We start from the raw sequence: 27,263 nt of genomic DNA, 5'->3' as shown, positions 1-27,263 counted from the left end.
TTATTCAGAATGTCTTTGTTTTCCATCAAAAGGAAAAATATGACAATAATAAAATGGGGGAGAAAAAGAAAAAAAAGTGTTAGAAATGCAAATCGAACAGCGTCCGTGGAGAGCAAATGAAACGTGCTGAGAGCAGAATAACATTGGTCCTGATTTTGCAGTCAGTGTCAAAACAAAGATACCCACCAGTGATTTGGGAAAAGCCATCAATAAGTTCAATGATGCAGATTTCTCTTGTCTGCCAATTGCTGGTGTTTGTCTGCTCATAGGTATCCCTACAACAGGGATATCACTCAGCATGTTCAGCACCCAACCTAAGTGAAGAATTCTCACACAGCTCAGTGAGATATAATAACCTGAATTATTAACTTTATTCAATTGTGTTACAAAATGCAAAATAAGTATTGGGACCTACAACTGAGAATAAGGTAGAAGTTGAAATAATTACCTTATTCAAAACTAATTTTTATGACCTGTAAACATCTGGGGGAATGAATCACCTTTATAAAATTGGTATTAGCATTATATTGGTATTGGTTTATTATTGTCACTTGTATCGAGTACAGTGAAAAACCTGTCCAGCATACCATTTGTACAGGTCAATTCATTACACAGTGCAGTTACATTGAGGTAGTACAGAGTGCATTGAGGTAGTACAGGGTAAAAACAATAACAGTACAGAGTAAAGTGTCACAGCTAAAGGGAAATGCAGTGCAGGTAGACAATAAGGTGCAAGGTCATAAGAAGGTATATTGTAAGGTCAAGAGTCCATCTCATCGTATAAGGGAGCCATTCAATAGTCTTATTACCATGGGATAGAAGCTGTCCTTGAGCCCAGTGGTATGTTCCCTCAGGCCTGATGTGAGGGGGGAGAAGAGAAAATGTCTGGGTGGGTAGGATCTTTGATTATGCTGACTGCTTCACCAAGGCAGCGAGAAGTATAGACAGAGTCCATGGAGGGGAGGCTGGTTTCCTTGATGTGCTGAGCTGTGTCCACAACTCTCTGCAGCTTCTTGCAGTCCTGGGCAGAGCAGTTGCCGTACCAAGCTGTGATGCATCCAGATAGGATGCTTTCTATGGTGCATCGATAGAAGTTGGTGAGTGTCAAAGGGGACATGCCAAATGTCTTTAGCCTCCTATGGAAGTAGAGGTGCTGGTCAGCTTTCTTGGCCATGGCATCTACATGGTTGGACCAGGACAGGCTATTGGTGATGTTCACTCCTAGGCCTCAGCACCATTGATGTAGACAGGTACATGTACTCCGCCCCCCTTCCTGAAGTCAATGACCAGCTCTTTTGTTTTGCTGACATTGAGGGAAAGGTTGTTGTCATGACACCATGTCACTAGGCTCTCTATCTCCTTCCTGTACTCCAACACATCATTATTTGAGATACGACCCACTACGGTGGTCTCATCTGCAAACTTGTGGATGGAGTTAAAACAGAATCTGCCCTACAGTCATGAGTATAGAATAGGGGGCTGAGGATGCAGCCTTGTGGGACACCAGCGTTGAGAATTATTGTGCTGGAGGTGTTGCTGCCTATCCTCACTGATTGCAGTCTGTTGGTCAGAAAGTCAAAGATCCAGTTACAGAGGGAGGTGAGTCCCAGGTCTCGGAGTTTGGTGATGAGTTTGCTTGGAATCATAGTATTGAAGGTGGAGCTGTAGTCAATAAACAATAGTCCAACATAGGTGTCTTTACATTCCAGATGTGACATACTCATCTAGGCTAACAGTTGTCTTTGAACAGGGACCAGTCCACTGACTCAGAGCAGTCAAGTGGAACCTCATCTATTTCCTCAGGGCATCTTTGATGGTGTATAGCAATGGTCAAGGGTGTTTGGACCCTGGTGGGACAGGAGATGTGCTGGTGGTATTTTGGTAACACACTCTTGAGGTTGGCCTGGTTGAAGTCACCCGCAATAATGAAGAGGACCTCAGGATATCCCGTTTCAAGGCTGTTGACCACAGAGTATCGTTCATTGAGTGCAGACTTCACGTCCATCTGGGATGGGATGTAGAGTGCCATCAGGATAGCTGAAGTGAACTCCTGTGGCAGGTAGTACAGTGTTATACTTTCAGGGCTGAAGAGTTTGTTGAGCACAAATTATGCCATTAATACTCAATTGCACTTTTGCAGCAAAACATACAATTTTCAGGTTTCCTTTTGCAAAGAGAACAATCTATGTATCTTAGATTGTGTAGCTGCTGAAGAGAGTTCCCTGTGGAAGAAGATAAGCCATTGAATACAAGCCCAGAATTTCCCATATGTAATTGTGAATGTAACTTTCTGGAACTTGCTGTCGTCTCTCACCTGCTGCAAGCTCCAGGCCATTGAAATTCTCGTTCATAATTAGGCCCCGGTGATGCGGCCCTGCTCACAGACTCATCACAGGTGTTCTGGTTTCCTCAGTGTTCAATGAGCTGTGGCAGCGGAACAAGGACACGGGAGGCGTACTGTGTGAACAACCTCGGGAGACGCCTTGTAGACCGGGAGTGCGCCGAACATCAAAGCATTGTGTCTCAGAGATGTAACGAATTTCCCTGCCCTGAATGGGCAGCCAGTCAATGGAGTGAAGTGAGTGAACATCAAGGAATTAAACTTATAATACAAGACACCACACAAACATGAGCACATCACCTGCTGTAGGGAATGCCACAATGTGTAAATGGGTATGCTGCATCTGGTGGAGTGCCACGAGAAGGCTTGTGGGTTTGGGTCAGATAGAGAGGGAATCACCTAATGGAGACCTCATGCACTTTTTGAATGAGGAAGAGCAATGGTTGAGATCTAGGAGCTTGTCCACTGGCATGTCCCTGGGCTGTATGATCAGGGGGGAGAATTTCTGAAAGAGGTGTTTGGGTTAGTGAATGGATACAACTCATTGGCTCAACCACAGCTGGATTATTCGGTGCAGTTCTGGGCAACCCAGTGTATCAGATTTAAAACAGCATCCATCAATTTATTAGACAAAGAGGATATCTTAGGGTCATAGAGTCACACAACACGGAAACAGGCCCTTTGACCCAACTGGTCCATGCCGACCAAGATGCCCCATCCAAACATCTTATGGAGAGAGCTCTGAAAAATGAGGGCTGCATTTGCCTGGAGAAGGTACAGAGCAAATCTAAAGTAATTCCACAGAGCCGTATCTGTGGAGTGGATGAGTGGGCCCCATGATGGAAGTATCTATAACTCAGAACATTGGGCTCACTCCATGGAATGAGGAGGGGCCTTAGATTTAGGCTACAAGAGCCCCTGTTGCCATGGGTCACCTTACACATGATGTAAAGCAGTGTACCGGGAGGCCGAGCAAACCTGTTGAGGGAACGGGGTTCAGGAGAATAAAAACCACAGATGCTGGAAATCTTAAAAACGACAGAAAATGCTGGGAACACTCAGCAGGTCAGGCAGCTCCAGTGGAAAGGGTGGAGAGGGCTCTTGGCTGCATCTCATCTATTTGCTACATCTTCTGCTCTCACTCAGAGCAAGAACAAAGAGTTCCCCTGATCCTCACCTTCAACTGCGCTCCCTTGCGCATCTCCACATTCAATGGGTGGTCCTTTGCAACTTCCGACAGCTCCGCAAGATTCCACCAGCAGGCACCTGTTCCCCTCCCCTTTAAGCATTTTGAAGAGATTGTTCCCACTGTTCCACTCAATGTCTCACACCACTTTCCTGTCGCGACGCAGGAGATGCAATACCTGTCCTTTCACTTCCTCCCTTCCCACCCTCCAAAGAGCCTTCTCAGGTGACGCAGTGATCTGCCTGCACTTCTTCCAATCTAGTTTCCATTGGCCATTTCCAGTGTGTTCTCTTTGCACCAGAGAAACCAAACACAGATTGGGTGATTGGTTAGCAGAGCACTTGCATTCAGTCCACAGGCGTGACCCTGAGCTTATGGCTGCCTGTCACTTTAACTCTCCGTGTTACAATTAGGCCCGACACAAGCCTGAGGAACAACACGTCATCTTCCATCTGGGCACTTTGCAGCCTTCTGCACTCAGTATTGAATTCTCCAACTTGAGGTAGCTCGTCCTTTTTGTTTTTCAGTCTGCATCAGAACCGATCACCTACGTTGTCATCATCTTGGTCCAGTTTTTGTTTTTCTCTGTGTGTGTGGTCTACTGGGTATATCGCACAGCCTTGGTATCAGCAGCATTTTATAAAACTATAGAATTATAGAATCATACAGCACAGAAACAGGCCCCTTCAGCCTGCCTTATCCGTGCTGATAGTGATGCCTGTCCACATTAATCCCCTTTGCCCATTTTATACCTGTACCCCATATATATATATGTGTGTGTGTATATATATATATATATATATATATATATATATACACACACATACATATATATATATGTATATATATATATCCATTAGTTGCAGATATAGGCGGAGAAGTGGCAGATGGAGCTTAATCCCGCCAAGTGTGAGGTGTTGCACTTTGGGACATCAAATGCAAGGGGAAAGTACACAGTTAATGGCAGGACCCTTAACAGCATTGATGTACAGGGGGGTCTTGGGGCCCAAGTCCATAGATAAGGTAAGATATCTTTATTAGTCTTATGTACTTCAAAACACACAGTGAAATGCATCTTTTGCGTAGAGTATTCTGGGGCAGCTCGGAAGTGTCGCCACACTTCCGGCGCCAGCATAGCATGCCCACAACTTCCTAACCTGTACGTCTTTGGAATGTGGGAGGAAACTGGAGCACCCGGAGGAAACACATGCAGACACACGGGGAGAACGTACAAACTCCTTACAGACAGTGGCCGGATTTGAACCCAGGTTGCTGGCGCTGTAAAGCACTACACTAACCGCTACACTACCATGCCTGCCCCCTGAAAGCAGCCACACAAGCTGATAGGGTGGTAAAGAAAGCGTACGGCATGCCTGCTTCCATGGCCAGGGGTACAGGGTATAAGGGTCAGGGAGCCATATTGCAGCTACAAAAAACTTTGGTTAGGCCACATTTGGAGTATTGTGTGCAATTCTGCTTGCCCCATTATAGGAAGGAGGTGGAGGCTTTGGAAAGGGCACAGAAGAGGCTTAGGATGGTGCCTGGATTAGAGGGTATGAGCTGTAAGGAGCGGTTGGACAAACTTGGGTTGTTTTCTCCGGAGCGTTGGAGGCTGAGGGGTGACGTGATGGAAGTTTATAAATTATGAGAGGCAGAGATAGTGTGGTCTGAATCTTTTTCCCTGGGTCGAAGTGTCAAATATTTATGAATGGGCTGCCAGGGGGAGTTGTAGAAACCGATGAGATGGTGGCAGCTTAGTGGCTTTCAGGTAGACACATGAATATGCAGGGAATGGAGGGACATTGATCACATACAGGCAGTAGTTTAATTTGGCATTGTGTTCGACGCAGACATTGTGGGCCAAAGGGCCTGTTCCTGTGCTGTGCTGTTCTATGTTCTATCCCTCTATTCCTGTCCAAATACTTGTCCATTATGATTGTATCTGCCTCTACCATCACCTCTGGCAGCTTGTTCCAGATATTCACCACCCTCTGTGGGAAAAATTTACGCCTCAGATTTCCTTTAAGTGTCCCCCCTCTCACCTTAAACCTGTGCGCTCTAGTTCTAGATTATCCTGCCCCAGAAAAACAATTCTGACCCTTTATCTGACTCTATACCCCTCATAATTTTATAAACCTCTATAAAGTCACCCCTCTGTCTTCTGTGTTCCAGTAAGAACAAACCCAGCCTATCCAATCTCTCCTTATGAAAACATCCCTCCATTCCAGCAAACATCCTGGTGAGGCTCCTCTGCGCTCTCTCCATTGCTGCCACATCCTTCCTGTGGTGTGGTGACCAGAACTGTGCACAGTACTCCAAGTCGGGTCTAACCAATGTTTGGATGAAAAACACGATGATGCTGGAGGAACTCAGCAGGCCAGGCAGCATCCGTGGAGAAAAGCAGGCGGTCAACGTTTCGGGTCAGGACCCTTCTTCAGAAGCACCTGCTTTTCTCCGTGGCTGCTGCCCAGCCTGCTGAGTTCCTTCAGCATTGTCGTGTTTTCCATCTAGATTCCAGCATCTGCAGTCCTTTGTTCTCTTTCAAAGTTTTTGTCCTCACTGTCCACCTGTGGCAGGTACCTCTGTCCACGATAGCCTTGGTCGAGGTGACCACCTGCAGTCCCTGTGGAGACCAAAGGCCCAGGTTTGCACAGAGTCGTCCCCCACTGCATGGGGGTACCACAAGGAAGCTAAGTAGGGCAGATTCAGAACAGATCTGGCAGCTCGGAACTGGGGAGGAGGATGCTCTGTCCTCCGCAGGCAGCAGCGGAAACATCCACCACTATGATCCCTCACCTCAGTCCCGGGCCGGTTCCTCACTCCACCATCAGCTCTGGTTCTGTGAGAAGGGCACGCTCTCTGCAGCATCAGGGAGCTGATCCCAGTTACCGGCGAAGCTGCAACGCTGGACAGCGAGAGCAGCAGGAACAGCATGCGTTAGACGGGGCTCACCACTGGGAGTCACCACAGGTGAGGAGTGTGACTGGAGCAGCCACCTGAATAGTGTGGCGCAGGAGTGGGTCAGGGGCTGAGTGTCCGGTGGTGAGTGACTCACCTCCTGACAAGGGGGTCAATTGACCATAGAATGGGCCATCCCTCGGCCAGATCTCCTGGCTTGAAGCTCAAGGGCCAAGTGCAGGGGTAATCAGGACCGTCCTTTCGTCCGACGTCTGACCTTTCGATGTCTGACCCACAGTATGTCCCGGACATCTGACCCCCCACCCCATCCTGGTTGTCTGACACCCCCCCCCCCCACCTCATCCTGGACATCTGACCCCCACACCTCAATGCAGACACCTGATCCCCAGCGCGTCCCGGACATCCGATCACTCCACCTCGTCCTGGACGTCTGACCCCCCCCCCCCACCTCATCCCGGATGTCTGACCCCCCCCCCCCCCCAACCTCATCCTGGACGTCGGACCCCCCACCTCTCCTGGACGTCTGATCCCCACCGTGTCCTGGACGTCTGACCCCACCCCCCCCCCCCCCACCTTGTCCTGCACATCTGACCCCCCAGCTTGTCCCGGACGTCTGACACTCCTCCGGCATGCCTGGGACATTCTATACCGTGCGCCCTCAGAAGTCTGCGAACGGTCAATAGCCCGTGGTTCCCTATGGCTCCTCCAGCTCTCCATCAGCACAACTTGCTCCTTTTCCTTGACCCAGCACTTTCTCGACATCCTTGGCACCACTTCCACTGAAACGAATTAAACCTGGTGTCAGATTGTTCCAACTATTTCTGTCGCCTGGAGTCCGGACCAAGGTTTAGAGCCGGCAGCTCGACTGACCTCCGGCAACCACCTTCTGATTCCAGCTCCCTCCTCCCTCCCACTTGGGGCTGGGGCTGCGATCATGGTTTGTGAGCACGGGATTTCTCACTCTGCATCAGCTCTGAGCACTGAAGCTTCTGGAACACAGGAACAACATAGAACAGAGAACAGTGCAGCACAGAACAGGCTCTTTGGCCCACAATGTGCCAATATAGCTAATCCCTCCTATTTACACAATGCCCCTATCCCTCCATTTTCCTCTCATTCATGTGCCCATTCAAGTCCCTGTTAAAAGCCCCCAATGAATTTGCCTCTACCACCCAATGCATTCCAGGCATCCACCCCTCACGTCTGTTCTGAACCTACCCCCTCTCACCTTAAATGCATGCCCTTTGGTACTGGATCGCTCAATAATGGGAAAAAGATATTGCTTGTCCACCTCTCTTTGCCCCTCATAATTTTATACACTTCCAACCGATCACCCCTCAGCTTCCGCTGCTCCAGAGAAAAGATCCCAAGTTTGTCCAGCCTCTCCTGATAGCACATGCCCCCTAATCCAGGCAGCATCCTAGTAAACCTCCTCTGCACCCCCTCTAAAGCCTCGACATCCTTCCTGTGGTGAGGTGACCAGAATTGCACGCAATACTCTACATGCGGCCTAACCAGAGTTCTATAGAGATGCATCATAACTTCTTGACTTCAATATTCAATACCCCGATTAATGAAAGCAATTAATGAGTTTTGGTTCTGACACATTATCCAGGACCACATCAGCACTTTATCCTTCCGTGTATCTGAAGCTTTGTGTTTTTACGTAAATGTGTGGTGTCCTGCATCAGTTAACCCACAAGAGTTTGAACTCCTTGGAACTTGCCCTCTGCCCCCCTCCCCCTCACCCCACCATCCCTGCCCCTTGACCTGTCAGCCTTGGCTCTTGTGGTCCATCTTGTGGCAGGCACAGTAGTGTAGCGGTTAGCGTAACGCTATTACAGCACCAGCGACCCGGGTTCAATTCCGGCCACTGTCTGTAAGGAGTTTGTACGTTCTCCCCGTGACTGCGTGGGTTTCCTCCGGGTGATCCTGTTTCCTCCCACATTCCAAAGACGTACGCGTTAGGAGGTTGTGGGCATGCTGTGTTGGCACCGGAAACGTGGCGACACTTGCGGGCTGCCCCCCAGAACACTCGATGCAAAAGATGCATTTCACTGTGTGTTTCGATGTCCACATGACTAATAAAGAAATATTATTTTTATCATTATTATTATTACATCTGAGCCCAAGGTTGCAGGCTTTGTCTTACACTCCAGGATCTCGGGGAAGGAATCTGATTGGCTGCACCTTTCAAGCCCCCTTCGAGGATGTGTACGCCTGAGATGCCCCCAGATCTCACCACACCATCCAAAAACATCAGGCGACCCGGCCTCCCTCCCCCAGCCCACCGCCACTGATACTGATTGCTAACCTTATGACCTCAGTCCTGAGGTCTGGTCATGGTCAAATCGCCAACCCAGCTTCCTGCAATATAACAAGAGCTCCAAATGTCCTGGACTGATCGTACGGGACATTGAGACCTCCTGGGGAAAACACTGGGGCTTACAGCAGCAAATGAGAACTACCAAGGAGCAGCAGACAGTGGGCCTAAATGGATGGCGACCAGTGGGCACCCTTCTGTATTGGACCCAATGGACTGTTCCCATCCTGTATGACTCGATGATAATTTGACCTATTGGTGGCTTTGTTGAGTGTATTCTCCAATTGTTCCATTCCTTTCGTTCTCCGCACACAAAAACGTGAGATGGAGAAGCAAGGCCAGGCTGTTCGGCCCCTCACGCCTGCTCTGCTGTTCGGTGAGATCATGTCTGATCTTTTACCACAGAGCCATTTTCCTGCACTGGCCTTGTATCCCTTGATGACCTTAACAGCTAAAAATCTATCAAGTTCTCTCTTGAATATACTCAGCAACTGAGCCTCTTGGGTGGAGGATTTCCAAGATTATTCTATTTACTTTTCATTCACTGTCGACTCTGCATCGGCTGCCCTTCGACAGGGCTGTGAGCACCACGACAGCTTCTTGTGTGAGCAAAGACCCCACCTCTGCTTTGGTTCAGTTGGCGTTTCTCTATGTCCTCTGTTTGCCGGTCTTCCCACCAGTGGAAATAGCTTTGCCTTGTGTACTCCATTAAATTCCTCAAAGTCTTGAATATCCCCATTTCATTCTCCTCTTTGAGTTGACTCGCAAAGCTCCTCCAGCAATTTGTTCCTTTAACTCCCGGCTTTAACCCTCTCTGCTCGAAGGAGAGAATTTCCAGCGCAGTGACTTACAGTGCCAGTGACCATGGTTCAATCCCGACCCCCGGTCAGGCCTGTGTGGGGTTTGCAAGTTCTCCTGTGACCCCATGAGTTTACTCCATCCACCCTGGCTCCCTCCCAAAGATCAGTAGATTAATTAGCTGCTGTAAATTGCCCCTGGCATGTAGGTGAGGAGTAGAATCTGGGGGAGGTGATGAGAATGTGGGGAGAATAAGATGGGATTAATGTCAGTTTGGTGTAAGTGGGTGGTTGATGGCTGGTGCGGACTCAGTGGGCCGAAGGGCGTGTTTCTGTGCTGTGTCTCTCTTTGACTCTATGACATTACTAATCTCTCCACGTAACTGAAGTCCATACTTGTTGCAATGTTCTAAATTTTCCCTGCACCCTCGGTAACACTTCCCACAGCTTGGTCCCAGTATTGTACACCATGCAGTGTGAATTCTACATTCCCCCTTTTCTCCCACCACTCCGTGCCTGGATATCCCCCCACCCCCCTTTTTTGCAGTTTTACCCTCTGTTGTCTAACCCATGACCTTGAGCAGTGGGCATCCTGAGGTTATTGTGTTGAGCTCAATCAGACTTGATTTCCCCTTCCCTACAGGCAGTAGGTCCCCAGGACAACTCTGGCACCCAATGGCTGCCTGAAGAAGATCAGCAAAGACTTGGAGGTTGCCCAGCACCTTCTGGTCTGTGGCAAAGTGTCAGGGCTGTAACTCCCTAGTCAAAGAGCAGTCAATGGCAGTCTGTATCCTAAGGATTGCTGGTCAATGTTAAAATGTAAAACTGCAATCGTTGGAGTCTAAAAGTTGACAGGATCGCTCACGTGGGGTATGTAAGATTATTCTGGGACTCAATAAGATGGATAGCAAAGTACTGCCTCCTCTGGGGGGTTGGGTAGGTGGGGAATCCAGAGGGCGTTATCTCAAGACCGGAGCTAAGGTGTGTCCCTGGAGAAGGAGCACGCAATATCCACGGATACAACGGGGGATTTCCCAGACCATTGGGCACCACAGGGGCTTGAGTGCCTTCTGGATAGCGATGACTGTAAATAGTGTGAATCATGAAATACTGTGGCATTGTAATGATGTGGTGCTGTAATCACTGAATAAACCTCCTTTGGAAAAGGGGAAAAAAAGACTGGAGCTGAGCTGGTCAAAGGTTGCAAAAGATACTTTATACCCACATGTTTGCTTGCTTCTCTATCCCAATAAGAAAATAAAATCAATTTGTTGGTATTTCCGGTTTGAATTAAAATCTCAGTGTTCACTGAATGACCATGTGTATTACTTCAGTGTCTTGTAACATGTGGGAAGGGCACAAGACATCGACAAATTTCATGCCTGCTGAATAATGAACACCTGAGGGATGACTTCTGCAACCCAAGTACCAAGCCAGAGACCACGGGGACATGTGAGCTCCAGGAATGTGCCTCGTGGCAGGTCGGAGCATGGGGGCAGGTAAGTGTGGATATGTTTTCACCTGACCAACAATGACATCACCTGAGGATTGTGCTTGAAATTCAGGATTATCAGAGAGGTTAACACTTCAGGAGCTAGAGCGAGCATTCGGTGGGGACTCGTGTGTGATTGCAATCCAGTTAGGATGGTGGGAACACAGACACATTCACACACTCTATTTGTGAGTTATACTTCCCATCAGAAAATAAAAGACCGCAGAGGCTGGAAGTCTGAAATCAAAACAGAAATGCTGGAAGCACTCAGCAGGTCAGGCAGCAGCTATGGAGAGAGAAACTGAACTAATGTTTCAGGTTGAAGAGAAAACAGGAAAGAAACAACAAGTTTAAGCTGCAGTGAAGGTGGGGAGGAGGATGGATAGGACAAAGGGGATTTTTGTGATAGAGTGAGGTTGCTGTGGGGATAAATTTTAGAGATTATCCACAGTGAATAGGACAGCTCGAGAGAGGGACAAAGGAACAGAGGCTGTGAGATGGTGCCCTCTCTTTCACAGTTCTGACGAAGGATCGTCAACCTGAAACATTCACTCTGTTTCTCTTACCACAGGTGCTGTCTGACCTGCTGAGAGTCTTTATTTTTCATCTTGCATGGAATTACTGGAAACTGCTGACCACATGGGAAGGGCTCAAATTTGCCTAATTATTTAATGAGCAGGGTAATGGCACCATTGCTCAGGAGTTGTAAAACCATCTTCTCCAGGCTTGATAATGGGGAGCTAGGACCGAGGAGGGTACCAGATGACAGGATAAGATAAGGTTTCTTTATTAGTCACATGTACATCAAAACACACAATGAAATGCATCTTTTGCTTCGAGTGTTCTGGGGGGCAGCCAGCAAGTGTCGCCACGCTTCTGGCGCCAACATAGCATGCCCACAACTTCCTAACCCCTACGTCTTTGTAATGTGGGGGGAAACCGGAGCACCCGGAGGAAACCCACGCAGACACGGGGAGAACATACAAACTCCTTACAGGCAGCGGCCAGAATTGAACCCAGGTCACTGACGCTGTGATAGCGTTACGCTAACCGCTGCACTACCGTGCCTGCCTTAATCAAGAACAGTGAAATTCCCAAAACACCCCAGAGTTCAGATGTTTGGTTTGGACCAAGGCTGTGATAAAGTTTAGGGGGATGAGTGGTCCTGGTATAACCCTAACCAAGCACTGATCAGCCAGTTACTTGTATGGAAGTGCTGTTTGATAGCACCATTGATAACAGCTTCCATCACATTGCTGATGATCGAGGTAAGATAAGATCTCTTTATTAGTCACATGTACATCAAAACACACAGTGAAATGCATCTTTCGCATCGAGTGTTCTGGGGGGCAGCCCACAAGCGTTGTCACACTTTCGGCGCCAACATAGCATGCCCACAACTTCCTAACCCGTACGTCTTTGGAATGTGGGAGGAAACCCTCACAGTCGGAGAATTTATAAACTCCTTACCGACAGCAGCTGGAATTGGACCTGGGTCGCTGGCACTGTAATAGCGCCACGCCAGAGGTAGAATTAGAACAGTCAGTGGCCCACCAGGAGTGTTTCCAAGTGCTTCCACGTAACTGTGCATGGAAGGGTTTACAGCTTGTATCCAGTGTTTAGTTTTGATGGAGCAGTTTCTTAGGATATATCTTCACACAGCCAGCTGCTAATTATCTCTCTTGGTGACTTCCTCCAGTGTGCTGCTACCTGCGGCCGTGGATATCGCATGCGAGCAGTGAGGTGTGTGGTCGGGACGTTTGGTGCAGTTATAGACGACAGAGAGTGCAATGCTGCAACGCGCCCAAGAGATAACCAGGTAAAGTGGAATCTCTCCAGCCCTTTGCTGGGGTAAGATACGTTAAAGTAAATAAGTCATGCCTTTAACATTGAGCTCTTGAAATTGGGGGGTTAAATTTTCAACTACAGAACTGAACTTACAGATTACCCCCTCCTCTTCCCCAGACCTTAAACCCCCATTGTAAAATAAGACATCTTTATTAGTCACATGTACATCAAAACACACAGTGAAATACATCTTTTTTGCATAGTGTGTTCTGGGGGGCAGCCCTCAAGTGTCGCCATGCTTCTGGTGCCAACATAGCATTCCCACAACTTCCTAGCCCATACGTCTTTGGAATGTGGGACGAAACCAGAGCACCCGGTGGAAACCCACGCAGACACGGGGAGAACGTACAAACTCCTTACAGGCAACGGCGGGAATTGAACCCGGCTCGCTGGCGCTGTAATAGCATTACGCTAACCATTACACTACCGCGATGGACTACTTTGGTTTCTGCCCTCTTCAGAATGAATTGCTGGTTGTTCTTGACAAATGTTCATTTCCGTCCAGGACTGTGAGATGCCTCCCTGTTTAGAACCTCCTAAGATGGTCCCAACTCCAAGTCAAGCCACTCAGAGAGGGACGATGGCCCAGTGGAGATTTGGATCCTGGACTCCCGTAAGTGACTCTGTTTTAACAACAAACTGTATCAAAGTTCAGGATTATAATATAGGATAAGATTTCTTTATTAGTCACATGTACATCGAAATACAGTGAAATGGTCTTTGCATAGAGTGTTCTGGGGGCAGCCCGCAAGTGTCGCCACGCTTCCGGCGCGTACATGGCATGCCCACAACTTCCTAACCCGTATGTCTTTGGAATGTGGGAGGAAACCAGAGCACCCGGAGGAAACCCACGCAGACACGGGGAGAACATACAAACTCCTTACAGACAGTGGCCGGAATTGAACCTGGGTCGCTGGCGCTGTAATATTGTTACGCTAACTGCCACACTACCGTGCCTGCCTGGATTAAAGAAATTGAGTTCTTCAATAGCCCTCAAGTAAAAGCTGATGAGTTGAACACATGTGGTATGGTATCAGTGTGACTGCATGCTGTTTATTTTGAACTATGGGGAGAGAGAGCGAGTGTTGTGAAATAGAACTGTTTGTACCTCCAAGGCAGAGGAATCAGTGTCTGAAAGCAGAATAAACAGAGTTCAAGTGGAAGACACAGGCCATGTAGTGATGAGGAGGCCAGTGCTTTATCCACACAGAAGGAGGCTACTTGACTCATTGGATCCATACTGGCTCCTAAAGGAACAAACTGGTTACTTCCACTCCCCTTCTCCTTATCTCCCTGTACCCCTGCAACTTACTCCCTCTCATACTTGCCTGTCAACTATCCTTTGACTCTTTTTGCCATTAACTGCATTAAAGGGTAACTTGAAGCAGCCAATTAACATAGAACATTACAGCACAGTGCAGGCCCTTCAATGTTGTGCCGACATTTTATCCTGTTCTAAGATCTATCTAACCCTTCCCTCCCACATAGCCCTCCATTTCTCTGTCATTCATGTGTCTATCTAAGAGTCTCTAAAATGTCCCTAATGTATCTGCCCCCACAACCTCTGCCGGCAGTGCATTCCATGCACCCACCACTGTAAAAAACTTACCTCTGACATCCCCCTTATACCTTCCTTCAGTCAGTTTAAAATTATGCCTCCTCGTGTTAGCCATTTCCACTCTGGGAGAAAGCCTCTGACTGTCCACTTGATTTATGCCTCTTATCATCTTGTACACCTCTATCAAGTCACCTCTCATCCTCCTTCTCTCCAAAGAGAAAAGCTCTAGGTCGCTCAAGCTATCCTCATAAGACGTGCTCTCCAATCCAGGCAGCATCCTGGAAAATCTCCTCTGCACCCTCTCTAAAGCTTCCACATCCTTTCCATAATGAGGCGACCAGAGCAGAACACAATACTCCAAGTGTGGTCTAACCAAAGTTCTATAGAGCTGCAACATTACCTGGCGGCTCTTGAACTCAATACCCCGACTAATGAAGGCCAACACACCACATGCCTTCTTAACAACCCTACCGACCTGCACGGCAGCCTTGAGAGATCTGTGAACATGGACCCCAAGATCCTTCTGTTCCTCCACACTGCTAAGAGTCCTGCCATTAACCTTTAGATTCAACCTTCCAAAATCTTTGCATGTCTTTGGGATGTTGGAGGGAACCGGAACACCCGGGGGAAACCCACACAGTTGCTGAGAATGCACGAGGACAGCATACAAGGTCAGGATCAAACCTGGGTACCTAGAGCTCTGAGACAGCAGCAGTAACCGCACTTCGATTTACCACCTGGTGGAAATCTCTAAAAATATGCCCCAGTTGTACATGCAACAGTGCCATTTTTACATGCCATGTCTTGTCATTTGCTTAAATTGGGAGTGAATCAGGGAGTGAAGAGTCTGGTTTATCAGTGTCGGACCCTCAAATTGGAGACCCACATTCTGCTTTATCCCTTTTGTCGGGTCTGTCTTTGCTTCAGCAACATGCAATCCGTGCCATTGTAAGCTGCAGACTTTAATTTGGTGTTCTGAGCCAGTCACAGGTGGACTCCCCTCATAAAAGACACCTCCGATAATCATTTTAAAGAGTCTTTGTGACATGTTTTTGACTGTTGATTTGTAGATCCAAAGAACAATGGCGCAGCTGATAGAATCTCTGCTTCACAGGATTTCAGTTCAATCCTGACCTCAGGTGCTGTCTGTGCAGAGTTTGCGCATTCTCCCCGTGACCGTGTGGGTTTCCCCCGGATGCTCCGGTTTCCTCCCACATCCCAAAGGCATACGGGTTGGTGGGTTAATTGGCTGCTGTGAAGTGCCCCTAGTGTAGGTGAGTGTTAGATTGATGGGAAAGTGCGGAGAATAGGTTACAGTGAAGATGAGATTGACTCTGACCTCACAATCTACCTTGTTGTGACCTTGCACCTTATTGAACTGCACTTTCTCTGTAGCTGTGACACTTTACTGTTATTGTTTTTACCTGTACTACCTCAATGCACTTTGTACTAACTCAGTGCAACTGGACTGTGTAATGAATTGACCTGTATGATCAGTGTGCAAGACAAGTTTTTCACTGTGCCTCAGTACAAGTGACAATAATAAAGCAATACCAATACCAATATTGAGTATTGAGGGGCATTGAGTATCGGAGTCAAGAAGTTATGATGCATCTCTATAGAACTCTGGTTAGGCAGCATTTAGAGTATTGCGTGCACTTCTGGTCACCTCACTATAGGAAGGATGTCGAGGCTTTAGAGGAGAGGAGGTTTACTAGGATGCTGCCTGGATTAGAAGGCATGTGCTATCAGGAGAGGCTGGACAAACTCGGACTCTTTTCTCTGGAGTGGAGGAGGCTGAGCGGTGATCTGTTGGAAGTGTATAAAATGATGAGGGGCATAGATAGTGTGGTCAAGCAATATCTTTTTCCCATTATTGAGCAATCTAATACCAGAGGGCATGTGTTTATGGTGAGCGGGGGTAGGTTCAGAGCAGATGAGAGGGGTATGTTTTTTACTCAGAGAGTGGTGGATGCCTGGAATGTGTTGCCTGATAGGGTGGTGGGAGGCAAACTCATTGGGGGTTTTTAAGAGGGGCTTGGATGGGCACATGAATGAGAGGAAAATGGAGGGATATGGGCATTCTGTAGGTAGGAGGGAATAGCTATGTTGGCACAACGTTGTGGGCCGAAGGGCCTGTTCTGTGCTGTACTGTTCTATGTTCTATTGGTGGGGGAATGGGATTGCTGCGTGAGCCAGCATAGACTCAGTGGCCTGAATGGCCTCCTTCTGTGTCATAAGGAAACGTGGAAGTCTTCACAACCGGGAAGTGCACAACATGTTTTAATCAGCAGTGGCAGAGTGAGGAGAGTGAGATGGCTGGTAGAGCCACTTCCCCACAGCGCCAGAGACCCGGGTTCAACCCTGACCTTGGGTGCTGTCTGCGTGGAGTTTGCACGTTCTCCTTGAGATTCCTTCCCCCCACCCACCCCCCCACCCCCCCCCCCAAAGTACTCTGGTTTCCTCCCACATCCCAAAGACATGTGAGTTGGTAGGTTAATCATCAGCTGTCCATGACCCAGTGTGTGGGTGAGTGGTAGAATCTGTGTGGAGGTGCCGGGAATGTGTTGGGTGGGGAGCGAACTGGAATCGGTGTGCCATCGGTTGGCACAGCCTCAGTGGACTGAAGGACCAGTTTCCACGCTGTATCTGAGTATGACTACAACAGTCCACAGTGTTCTATGTCTGAGAAACCAGTTAAGAATTCCATCTGGTGAGGGGTGCGGAGGGCTGAGTCCGAAATCTCATCAGCAGTTCGCCGGTTCTCCACGCTTGCCGAGAAGCTGGTCTGCCCAAGCGTGAAGCTTGGCAAAGCCGTTGGGTAGTGATGGGTAGTTGTTGGCTTCAGGATGAAGTGGTGGAGTGGGGGGGCACCTTTGCGGGAGGTGTGGACACAAGTCCATTGACTCCTTACAGGTGGTAGAGAAGGCAATAAGGTGGTTAATAAAGTCACAAGGTTAAAGATAGGGGGACTAAATATAAAAGCAAGAAGATAACGCAGAAATGTTTGTAAATGTTAGCTGGGGTATTGCGGGTGATTCAGGGCATCATGCAGGGATACAAGAGGCTTGGAGATGGTACACAGGAAATTCATCGGAAGGTTAGACAGGAGGAGGAACTCTAGTAATGAGGAAAGGTTGTGAAAATTCGTAATATTCTCCCTGAAGGGAGAAGGTTAAGAGGCAAGTGGACTCGTATCCTGAGAGGCAGGGATTCACTTCCTTTTCACGCAGAGTTGTTGGAAAGTGGAACGCAGAGTGACACAGCACAGAAGCAGCATCTTCAGCCCCTCCTGTCCATGCTGCCCACTGAAAGCCAATTCCAGAAATAATTTTGTTGAGATGGCAGAGAAAAAACTGGGGATGTGGATCCAAGTTAAACTGCCTTCCAACGCAACAGTATGGAGCAAGTAATCCCATAACCATCACCTCTCTCTGTCTCTGTCTGTCTGTCTGTCTGTCTCTCTCTTATTCTCTCTCTGTCTCTCTCCGTCTCTCTCTCTCGCACGCTCTCTCTATCTGTCTCTCTCTCTGTCTCTCTCCATCCCTCTCTCTCTCGTGCGCTCTCTCTGTCTCTCTCTGTGTCTCTCTCCATCTCTCTCTTTCTCATGTGTGCTCTCTCTGTCTCTCTCTCTTTCTCTTGCACTCTCTCTCTCTCACACTCTCTCTCCCTCTCTCTCTCCGTTGTAATCGTTCAGATGCTCTAACACTATTTTCAAGTAACCACACAATGGGACAGCCGAGCAGACCTATTTTCCTGTCTGATCGCCACCTTTCTTTGTTGCCTTTCCATTGAAGACTAGGTAGTTTGATTGATAAGGATTTAGAGGAAGCAAGCAGCAGCCAGAACATGCAATGACCAAGGATCACTGAGAGAAACGGTGGCACCAATCTTACAGAGAACTGTTGATGGAGCAGTGCTTATGCTGTGCTGCAGGATAGCTACCAATCTCTTTATACATACAGAGCTTAATAGCTGTCCTATAGCACAGCATAAGCACTGCTAGTGACAGTCAAAGTTATCAGCAGCACTAACATTAATATTGGTTTATTATATGTCTGCATATTTTGGCATTTAATATTTGGAAGCTGCTGTAGTCTCCTGTCCAGAGATGAACTAAACAGGTAACTAACACACCTTATGCTGCTGTCTGACCACAGCTTTTGACAGCTTTCTGGCATATTCTGCAAACCCAACCGAAATCCAACCATGAACCACTGAGTTCCAAAACATAGGCAGTACAATGGATGTGCCATGAAACAAAGTGATTTATGTCCTATTAGTGTTGCATTTCAGTGCAGTCCTGCAGTGTCCCGGGAGGAGGAACCTCGTGTAAACATTACAAGTGACATTTATGCATTGCTGAAAAGTTTATGGGATCCCTCTCATGATATTTTCTGTCAAGTGTACCGATTTAAGATATCAAGGTTTTATTGTTTCCCTGATGTTGATTCTTTTGCTCCGGTTGCAAGTTGGAAGGCTGAAATACTGAAGGCTGAAATGTGGTTTTTGACCCTACTGTTGCAGTGCTCAGTCACCTGTGGGGAAGGAACCCGTGCCCGATACGTCAGCTGCAGAGACGCCCAGGGCGGTGTAGCCGATGAATTGTTCTGCGCTCACTTGCCTCGCCCTCCCGAAGCATCGATGTGTTATAGTCCCTGCGGGCAGTGGCGTGCTGGGGAATGGTCATCTGTAAGTACTTCAGCTTCCACCTCCCTTGGACATCAGTGATGGAAAGCCGTGGCAAGCTTGAACATGTAACCACGGTGGCGATGGAGATGAGTCGACATACTCACTGAATAGCTTCACTTGTGAGTGGGTGGAGGCTGCTAAAGGGGGAATAATTTGCTCTGTCTATGGCATCATCTTCTTGGTAGAGTAGACAATGTTGTTGACTGGTGACACTGTTGTTGACTGTTGACTGATTTCCTCAACTATTCCCTTTTTGCAGTGTTTATAGAAGAAATCACATGCAGGGGATCAACAGGTCATTGTCAGTGGTGAAACATTGTTGAGTTGTGTGCTGACTCCTTCTCAATGTCCTGATCTCCCCATCTCAAAGTCTGTGGAGATGGGAACATCAAGACAGGATAGTTTGGCAAAGAGCCTGTTTATGACGTGTTGCATATTCTGTGCAATTCTGTGAAAGTCAATGTCAAATCTGCCTCCCGTACATATTCATGCTGTGATTTCCATTTCATAACATGGGCCAAACTCTTGTACAAGGTTAGAACATAGAACACAGAACAGTACAGCGCAGTACAGGCCCTTCAGCCCACGATGTTGTGCCAACCTATATAAACCTACCCCATGATCAATCTAACCCTTCTCTCCTACACAGTCCATAACCCTCCATTTTTCTTACATCCATCTGCCTATCTAAGAATCTTTCAAATGTCCCTATTGCATTAGCCTCTACCACTGCCCCTGGCAGTGCACTCCAGGCACCCACCACTCTCTGTGTAAAAAACCTACCTCTGACATCTCCCCTAAACTTTCCTCCACTCACCTTAAACGGATGTCCTCTGGTATTGGCTATTGCTGCCCTGGGGAAAAGGCGCTGGCTGTCCACTCTCTATGCCCTCCATAATCATAAACATCTCCATCAAGTCACCTCTCATCCTGCATCGCTCAACCCCTCCTCATAAGACATGCTCTGCGATCTAGGCAGTATCCTGGTAAATCTCCTCTGCACCCTCTCGAAAAGCTTCCACATCCTTCCTATAAAGCGGCAACCAGAAATGAACCCACAAGTGTGGTCTAACCAGAGTTTTATAGAGCTGCAACTTTATCTCACAGCTCCTAAACAGTCCCCTAACTAATGAAGGCCTGCACACCATATGCCTTCTTAACCACCCCATCAACTTGTGTGGCAACTTTGAGGGATCTATTGACTTGGATCCCAAGATCCCTCTGTTCCTCCACACTGCTAAGAATCCTGCCATTAACCTTGTGCTCCTCCTTCAAGTTCATTCTTCCAAAGTGTATCACTTCACACTCATCCGGATTGAACTCCATCTGTCACTTCTCCGCCCAGCTCTGCATCCCTTCTATATCCCATCTATATCCCTACGACAAGCTTCTACACTATCCATGACACCTCCAACCTTTGTGTCATCTGCAAATTTACCAACCCACCCCTCCACTTCCTCGTCCAAGTCATTTATAAAAATCACAAAGAGCAGGGGTCCCAGAACAGATCCCTGAGGAACACCACTGGTCACCGAGCTCCAGGCAGAATACGCTCCATTTACCACCACCTTCCGAATCCATGCAGCCAAGTCTTCATGGATCCCATGCCTCATGACTTTCTGGATAAGCCTACCATGGGTAACCTTGTCAAACACCTTACTTAAGACCATACACACAACATCCACTGCTCTACCTTCATCAATCTGTTGTTGAGGAAGCTAATCTCCCGTGACTAAGACTACCAACTGTTGGCTTGTTTCTCTTGCGTACAGTGTTCTGCCAGCTGTGGTCCAGGGACAGTGACCCGTCAAGTTGCCTGTGTCACCTATCACCACCAGCTCACGGTCGAGAGTGACTGCGATGCCACAGAGAGACCAGCCGAGGAGCAAGAGTGCAGTGTGGCCTTGTGCCCCCCCGTGTACCCCCCGCATGACTACCCCAGCCACTTCCCACAGCATGACTACCCGCTGCCCCATGCGGACTACCCCTCCCGCGACGTGGTCAGTCAGAACGTATGGAACAATCCGTCAGGGGCAAGTCAGTGGAGGACAGGACCTTGGGGAGCAGTAAGTGATGCTCACACCTTACTTCACAATGTCTGTTGTCAGTTTGATATTCTTTTCTCAGAAGGGATTGGTACAGATGGGCAAAAAGGTTGTCACGGATGTGGTGGGCCAAGAAGCCCATTTCTGCGCTGTACGATTCTACCACTCTTAAGAGATATTTGATGGAATAATCCCACATGTTAATACAGAGGGAACTAAACAATCACAGATTAAAGCCGAGAATTGAGAGTATAATAACCATTCACTGCAGGCAAACTCATGAATATAGCTGTGGGCTCAGTTTGGCTTCTGATGTGATTCAAGTGGTATGAGACCTCTATGATTCTTCACGTTTTAGAATTAACGAAAATCTTCAGCAGATTTTGACTGGAAGTCATAATTCGTCATGTGAGAGTTTAACAGTCATACAGTATTCCTTCACAAGCTGTTTTAACACATGTTAGGTGTTCAACCAGTATGAAAAGATTAGTTTTTAGGCTTGTTATATTCCACAAATTAACAAAAAAATTAAAAGTGATATTGACCCTAAGATTCTACAACACTGGAGCATAGTCTCTGGTGTAGATTGAACATTGCCCGTAACTTTCAACCAATAAATACATGGTATCCCTGGCTGAGTGGGAGCACTTGCAACTCGGAATCAGGGGTCCTGGGTTCAGGATCCACTCCAGAAAACTCGAATATGTAACCTAGGTTTGTGCTGCTATCTCAAGAGGGGCATGTTTCTTTGAACAACACTATGTGAGCCAAGCATTGTATGAGGGCAGTCAGTATTACTCTCTTGGTCTATAATAGCAGCTTGTCTTCTACACTTGATCTCTCTAACAGTGCAACTTAAAAGCAGTCATTCATTATCCGGGCAGGGTACACAGTAGTTCACGAAAAAATGCAACTTTTAAAACAGATTTGATCACAGTGAAAAGGCGAGTGATTCTACGACCAGGATCGACTGTCACAGTCAAACAGGCAAAAGGACCTGAATGGAACAGGCCTGCTCTTGCGTAAGAGCTGGGATCCAGGAACCCTTCAATTATAAGCTAGCGTCCAGAGCAGGGTGACCATGGGAGTTGTCAGGATTTGTGTTTTCATTCATAATATCGCGTGACTCCAAAATAACTTAAAAGAAATCTCATAAAATCTGTCCGCTGACTAGAGATAGAAATGCCGTGAAAAATAACTGTTTGGATGGTTGGACGAAGGGAGATAATTTATCCTGCTCTGAGCTGACTATTCCATTCGTAGCTCTGTTTCCAACCTGCCATGTTGGCCAAAGCTTGCATGAAATACTTCGAATATTCTCCTCCATTTCCCAAGATCACTTTACACTAAAGCCAGCATTAATGAACATAGAACATAGAACACTACAGCACAGGACAGGCCCTTCAGCCCATAATGTTGTGCCGACATTTTATCCTGCTCTAAGATCTATCTAACCCTTCCTCCCACATAGCCCTTCATTTCTCTATCATTCATGTCTATCTAAGAGTCTCTTAAATGTCCTTAATGTATCTGCCCCCACAACCTTTGCCGGCAGTGCGTTCCATGCACCCACCACTCTCTGTGTAAAAAACTTACCCCTGATATCCCCCTTATACCTTCCTCCAATCACCTAAAATTATGCCCCCTCGTGTTAGAAGAAGAGACAGCATCTCTATGAATGCTGAATGCTTCATTCATTCCCCGGAATGAAAAAGAGACAGCATCCCCATATGTACTGACAAGATAAGATATCTTTATTAGTCACTTGTACATCGAAACACACAGCGAAATGCATCTTTTGTGTAGAGTGTTCTGGGGGCAGCCCACAAGTGTCGCCATGCTTCTGGCGCCAACATAGCATGGCCCACAACTTCCTAACCTGTATGTCTTTGGAGTGTGGGAGGAAACTGGAGCACCCGGAGGAAACCCATGCAGACACAGGGAGAACATACAAACTCCTTACAGACAGCGGCCGGAATTGAACCCGGGTCATTGGTGCTGTAATAGTGTCACACTAACCGCTATGCTACAGTGCCTGCCCTTTACCAACAGCTCACGGTGAGGATGGGTAGTGTTGTAGGGCCAGTGAATGGTGGAGAGCTGCACCTGACCTGGATGTACGGAAATTGGAGGTGTTGATGTATTCCTTGGGGACGTGGCTGTTACCGGACAAGGCCGTCATTTGTCACCCTTGACCCAGCAGTTGAACCGCTGAGGTCCTTCTGGGGAATGAGCTCCACTGTGCCATCGGAGATGGAGGTCTGGGATTCAGACCCAGATACGGTGAAGGGCTGCCGATAACCCTTCCAAGTCGGGGTGCCGAGAGACTTAGCTGAGAGCTTGCAGAGGGGGGTGGCTTCATCTGCCTGGATGCCCCCATCCTCCTCGTTGGTAGAGTGCACAGGTTTGGCAGGTGCTGCCCAAGTACCCTGACGTTGCCACAGTATCCCAGCTCTGGAAAGTTGTGGTTAGTGCACACCAACATTCCAGTCGTTAGGTCAACAGATTAACACTGTCAGCCCACAGATGAGAAATTCCATTTTACGCTTCGAAAACTTCAGGTTAAGAACCCAAAGTTGATGTTGACATGAATTTTCTCAGTGCAGTCTCAGAAGAACTCAGCCCTTGATTTAAAAACCCTGAAACTTAAATGCTTTTTCCTGAGTTACTTATTGACGAACAAACCATTTCAGTGCTCGAGCACTTGCACAGGTGGATTTCAGCGGAGGGTGGTCGTCTGTCAGGACGTGGAAGGAAGAAGCGCCGACTCCTGCAATGAGAATGCGAAACCTGCAGAAGCCAGGCACTGTGATGCTGGTGCCTGTCCTCACTGGAACTACGGCAACTGGGGTGAGGTGTGTATTCTGATTGGTCAATTAAATTTGATCAGAATTACTCTGACGTCAAAAGTTGTGTCCATTGCACTCCAAACCATCCATGCTCTCGGAAGATTGCACTTAATGGGTGTTACCTTTTAGAGCAGAATCCAATTGATTTCAGGGTCCACTCAATTATTCTAAACATTATCTAGAGATATCTTTATCAGTCACATGTACGTTGAAACACACAGTGAAATGCATCTTTTTGCGTAGTGTTCTGGGGGCCTGCCCTCAAGTGTCGCCACGCTTCCGGCGCCAATGTAGCATGCCCACAACTTCCTAACCCGTACGTCTTTGGAATGTGGGAGGAAACCGGAGTAGCTGGAGGAAACCCACGCAGACACACGGGGAGAATGTACAAACTCCTTACAGACAGCGGCGGGAATTGAACCCAGGTCGCTGGCACTGTAATAGCCTCACGCTAACCGCCACACCACCGTGCAGCTTTCCTCTCTCTCATTTTTACTTGTGACTGTGTGTTTAAAGCAAGTCCTCTCCCCATGTAAATTTGGCTCCTGATGACCACTTGCAGTGTTAGACTTTCCACTTGCTTGAAGCCACTCACCGATGCTTTTCAAAATTCCGCAAGTGTTTCCACAGAATCTCAATCCAATTGATGCTTTCAAACTGCTGCCTCAAAATAACCAGATGCATTGTTTAAAGGTCCCTCAGTGACACCTCCTAACACCCTGTACTGCTGACAATACAAGTGCAACCAGCAGTGAATACATGTCATATTTCTCATGACATAGAAGGAGGCCATTCAGCCCATCATCTCTGATGCCACTTGGGGTATTCCCATCACTCCCATTCCCCAATTTGTTTCCCAGTCCCGTTCTCCCGCATCTTTTGATTCCTTCCACTTCTACAAGTGCAGAGTTCATTGAAAGCGGTGTCACAGGTAAACAGGGTGGTGAAAAAGGTGTTTAGCACATTGGCCTTTATCACTCAGGGCACTGAGTATAGGAGTTGGGACATTGGACCGCACTTGGAGTACTGTGCACAGTTTTGGTCACCCTGTTATAGGAGAGACATGGTTAAACTGGAGAGAGTGCAGAAAAGATTTATGAGGATGTTGCCAGGACTAGAGGGCCTGAGTTACAGGGAGAGGTTGGCCAGGTGAGGTCTTTATTCCTTGGAGTGTAGGAGAATGAGGGGCTACATTATGGAAATGTTTAAAATTATGAGAGGCATAGACAAGGTGGACGGTAACAGTCTTTTCCCCAGGGTAGGGGAGCCCAAAACTAGGGGGAATGGGTTGAGTGTGAGAGGGGAAAGATTTAAAAGGGACCTGAGGGGCAACTTTTTCATGCAGAGGGTGGTGCGGAAATGGAACGAGCTGCCAGAGGAAGTGGTTGAGGCAGGTACAATGGCATCATTTAAGAAGCACTTGGATAGGTACATGGAGGGGCGGGGCTTAGAGGGATGTGGGCTGAATGCAGGAAGTTGGGAGTAGCTGGATGGGCACCGTGGTCGGCATAGACTGGTTGGGCTGAAGGGCCTATATCCGTGCTGTATTGCTCTATGACTTTATAATTCTAATTCTACTACTACCCAAATACGCCAGGAGGCATTTCACTGCAGCCACTTAACCTGCTTACAGGGTCTTTGGGATGTGGTGGGAAAGCTACGTGGTCACAGAGAGAACTTGCAAACTCCACACAGACAGCACCAGTGCGCTGCACTTGTTCCATGCGATACCTGCTGTGTTATGAAGGCAAATAATTTGTCACCACTGTAGTGTTGCCAATTATGCTGTGAAAATGCATCCCTCATCTCCTTGCACCCTGCCTTTCTCCATAAGCTGCCCCTACAAGCCTCCCTCTGATGAGATTCTGGTCATCAGTTCACACACCTACTTCGAGATAGGGTTTACATGGTCCTATGTAGGTGAAGCATTTTGTTCCCCAAGCACAAACTGCTGTGGTGGGGGCTTGTGTTGTGCCTGAAACAATTGTCAAATTTGATGATGGTCTTTCAGCATTTTGTTCTTTTGATAATTGTAATATCCTGTTTAAAAGCAGGTGAATTATACAGCTGGCCATGCCTCAATAAAATTCAACAAGCAGATAGCCAGTAAATACCAGAAACTTTTCCGGTACTTGGCTGATAGAACAAAAAACATAGAACACTACAGCACAGTACAGGCCCTTCAGCCCATAATGTTGTGCCGACATTTTGTCCTGCTCTAAGATCTATCTAACCCTTCCCTCCCACATAGCCCCACATTTCTCTATCATTCATGTGGCTATCTAAGAGTCTCTCAAATGTCCCTAATGTATCTGCCCCCACAACCTCTTCCGGCAGTGTGTTCCACGCATGCACCACTCTCTGTGTAAAAAAAATTAGCTCTGACATCCCCCTTGTGACTTCCTCCAATCGCCTTAAAGTTACGCCCCCTCATGTTAGCCATTGTCGCCCTGGGAAAAAGTCTCTGACTGTCCACTCAATGTATGCCTCTTAACATCTTGTACACCTCTATCAAGTCACCTGTCATTCTCCTTCTCTCCAAAGAGAAAAGTCCAAGCTCACTCAACCTCTCCTCATAAGACATGCTCTCCAATCCAGGCAGCATCCTGGTAAATCTCCTCTGCACCCTCTCTAAAGTTTCCACATCCTTCCTATAATGAGGCAACCAGAAACTGAACACAATACTCCAAATGTGGCTTAACCAGAGTTCTATAGAGCTGCAACATTACCTTGCGGCTCTTGAACTCAGTACCCCAACTGATGAAGGCCAACACACCATACGGCTTCTTAACAACCCTATCGACCTGCGCGGAAATCTACGGACGTGGACCCCAAGATCCCTCTGTTCCTCCACATGGCTGATTGAAATGTATTAGAGACCAGCATTACTAACCTGTTGGTTTTAGCCACCTGGAGAGAGTTTGTACGACTGAGATGAAGTCTCATGTAGAAGCCGAACCAAGATAATAGAACATAGAACACTCCAGCACAGTACAGGTCCTTTGGCCCACAATGTTGTACCGACATTTTATCCTGTTCTAAGATGTATCTAACCCTTCCCTCTCACATAGCCCCCTATTTTTCTATCATTCATGTGTCTAAGAGTCTCTTAAATGTTTCTCATTTTTCTGCCCCCACAACCTCTGCCGGCAGTGCGTTCCACGCACCCACCGCTCTCTGTGTAAAAAACTTACCTCTGACATCCCCTTATAC

General features: G+C 47.6%; 1 protein-coding gene across 1 annotated transcript in view; it reads left to right on the top strand.

Moving 5' to 3' along the window:
• LOC127578169 (A disintegrin and metalloproteinase with thrombospondin motifs 20-like) overlaps positions 1 to 27,263 on the top strand; it is a 487,994-nt gene that overhangs the window by 300,835 nt on the left and 159,896 nt on the right. The window contains exons 26-32 of the mRNA XM_052029795.1: positions 2,414 to 2,578; positions 10,901 to 11,065; positions 12,758 to 12,877; positions 13,412 to 13,519; positions 18,992 to 19,156; positions 20,929 to 21,222; positions 23,895 to 24,056. Coding sequence (XP_051885755.1) covers positions 2,414 to 2,578; positions 10,901 to 11,065; positions 12,758 to 12,877; positions 13,412 to 13,519; positions 18,992 to 19,156; positions 20,929 to 21,222; positions 23,895 to 24,056 — 1,179 coding nt within the window. The remainder of the gene's footprint in view (positions 1 to 2,413; positions 2,579 to 10,900; positions 11,066 to 12,757; positions 12,878 to 13,411; positions 13,520 to 18,991; positions 19,157 to 20,928; positions 21,223 to 23,894; positions 24,057 to 27,263) is intronic.

The sequence above is a fragment of the Pristis pectinata genome, chromosome 15, assembly GCF_009764475.1.
Source record: "Pristis pectinata isolate sPriPec2 chromosome 15, sPriPec2.1.pri, whole genome shotgun sequence".
Lineage (NCBI taxonomy): Eukaryota > Metazoa > Chordata > Chondrichthyes > Rhinopristiformes > Pristidae > Pristis > Pristis pectinata.
This window is presented reverse-complemented; position numbering and strand designations above follow the sequence as displayed.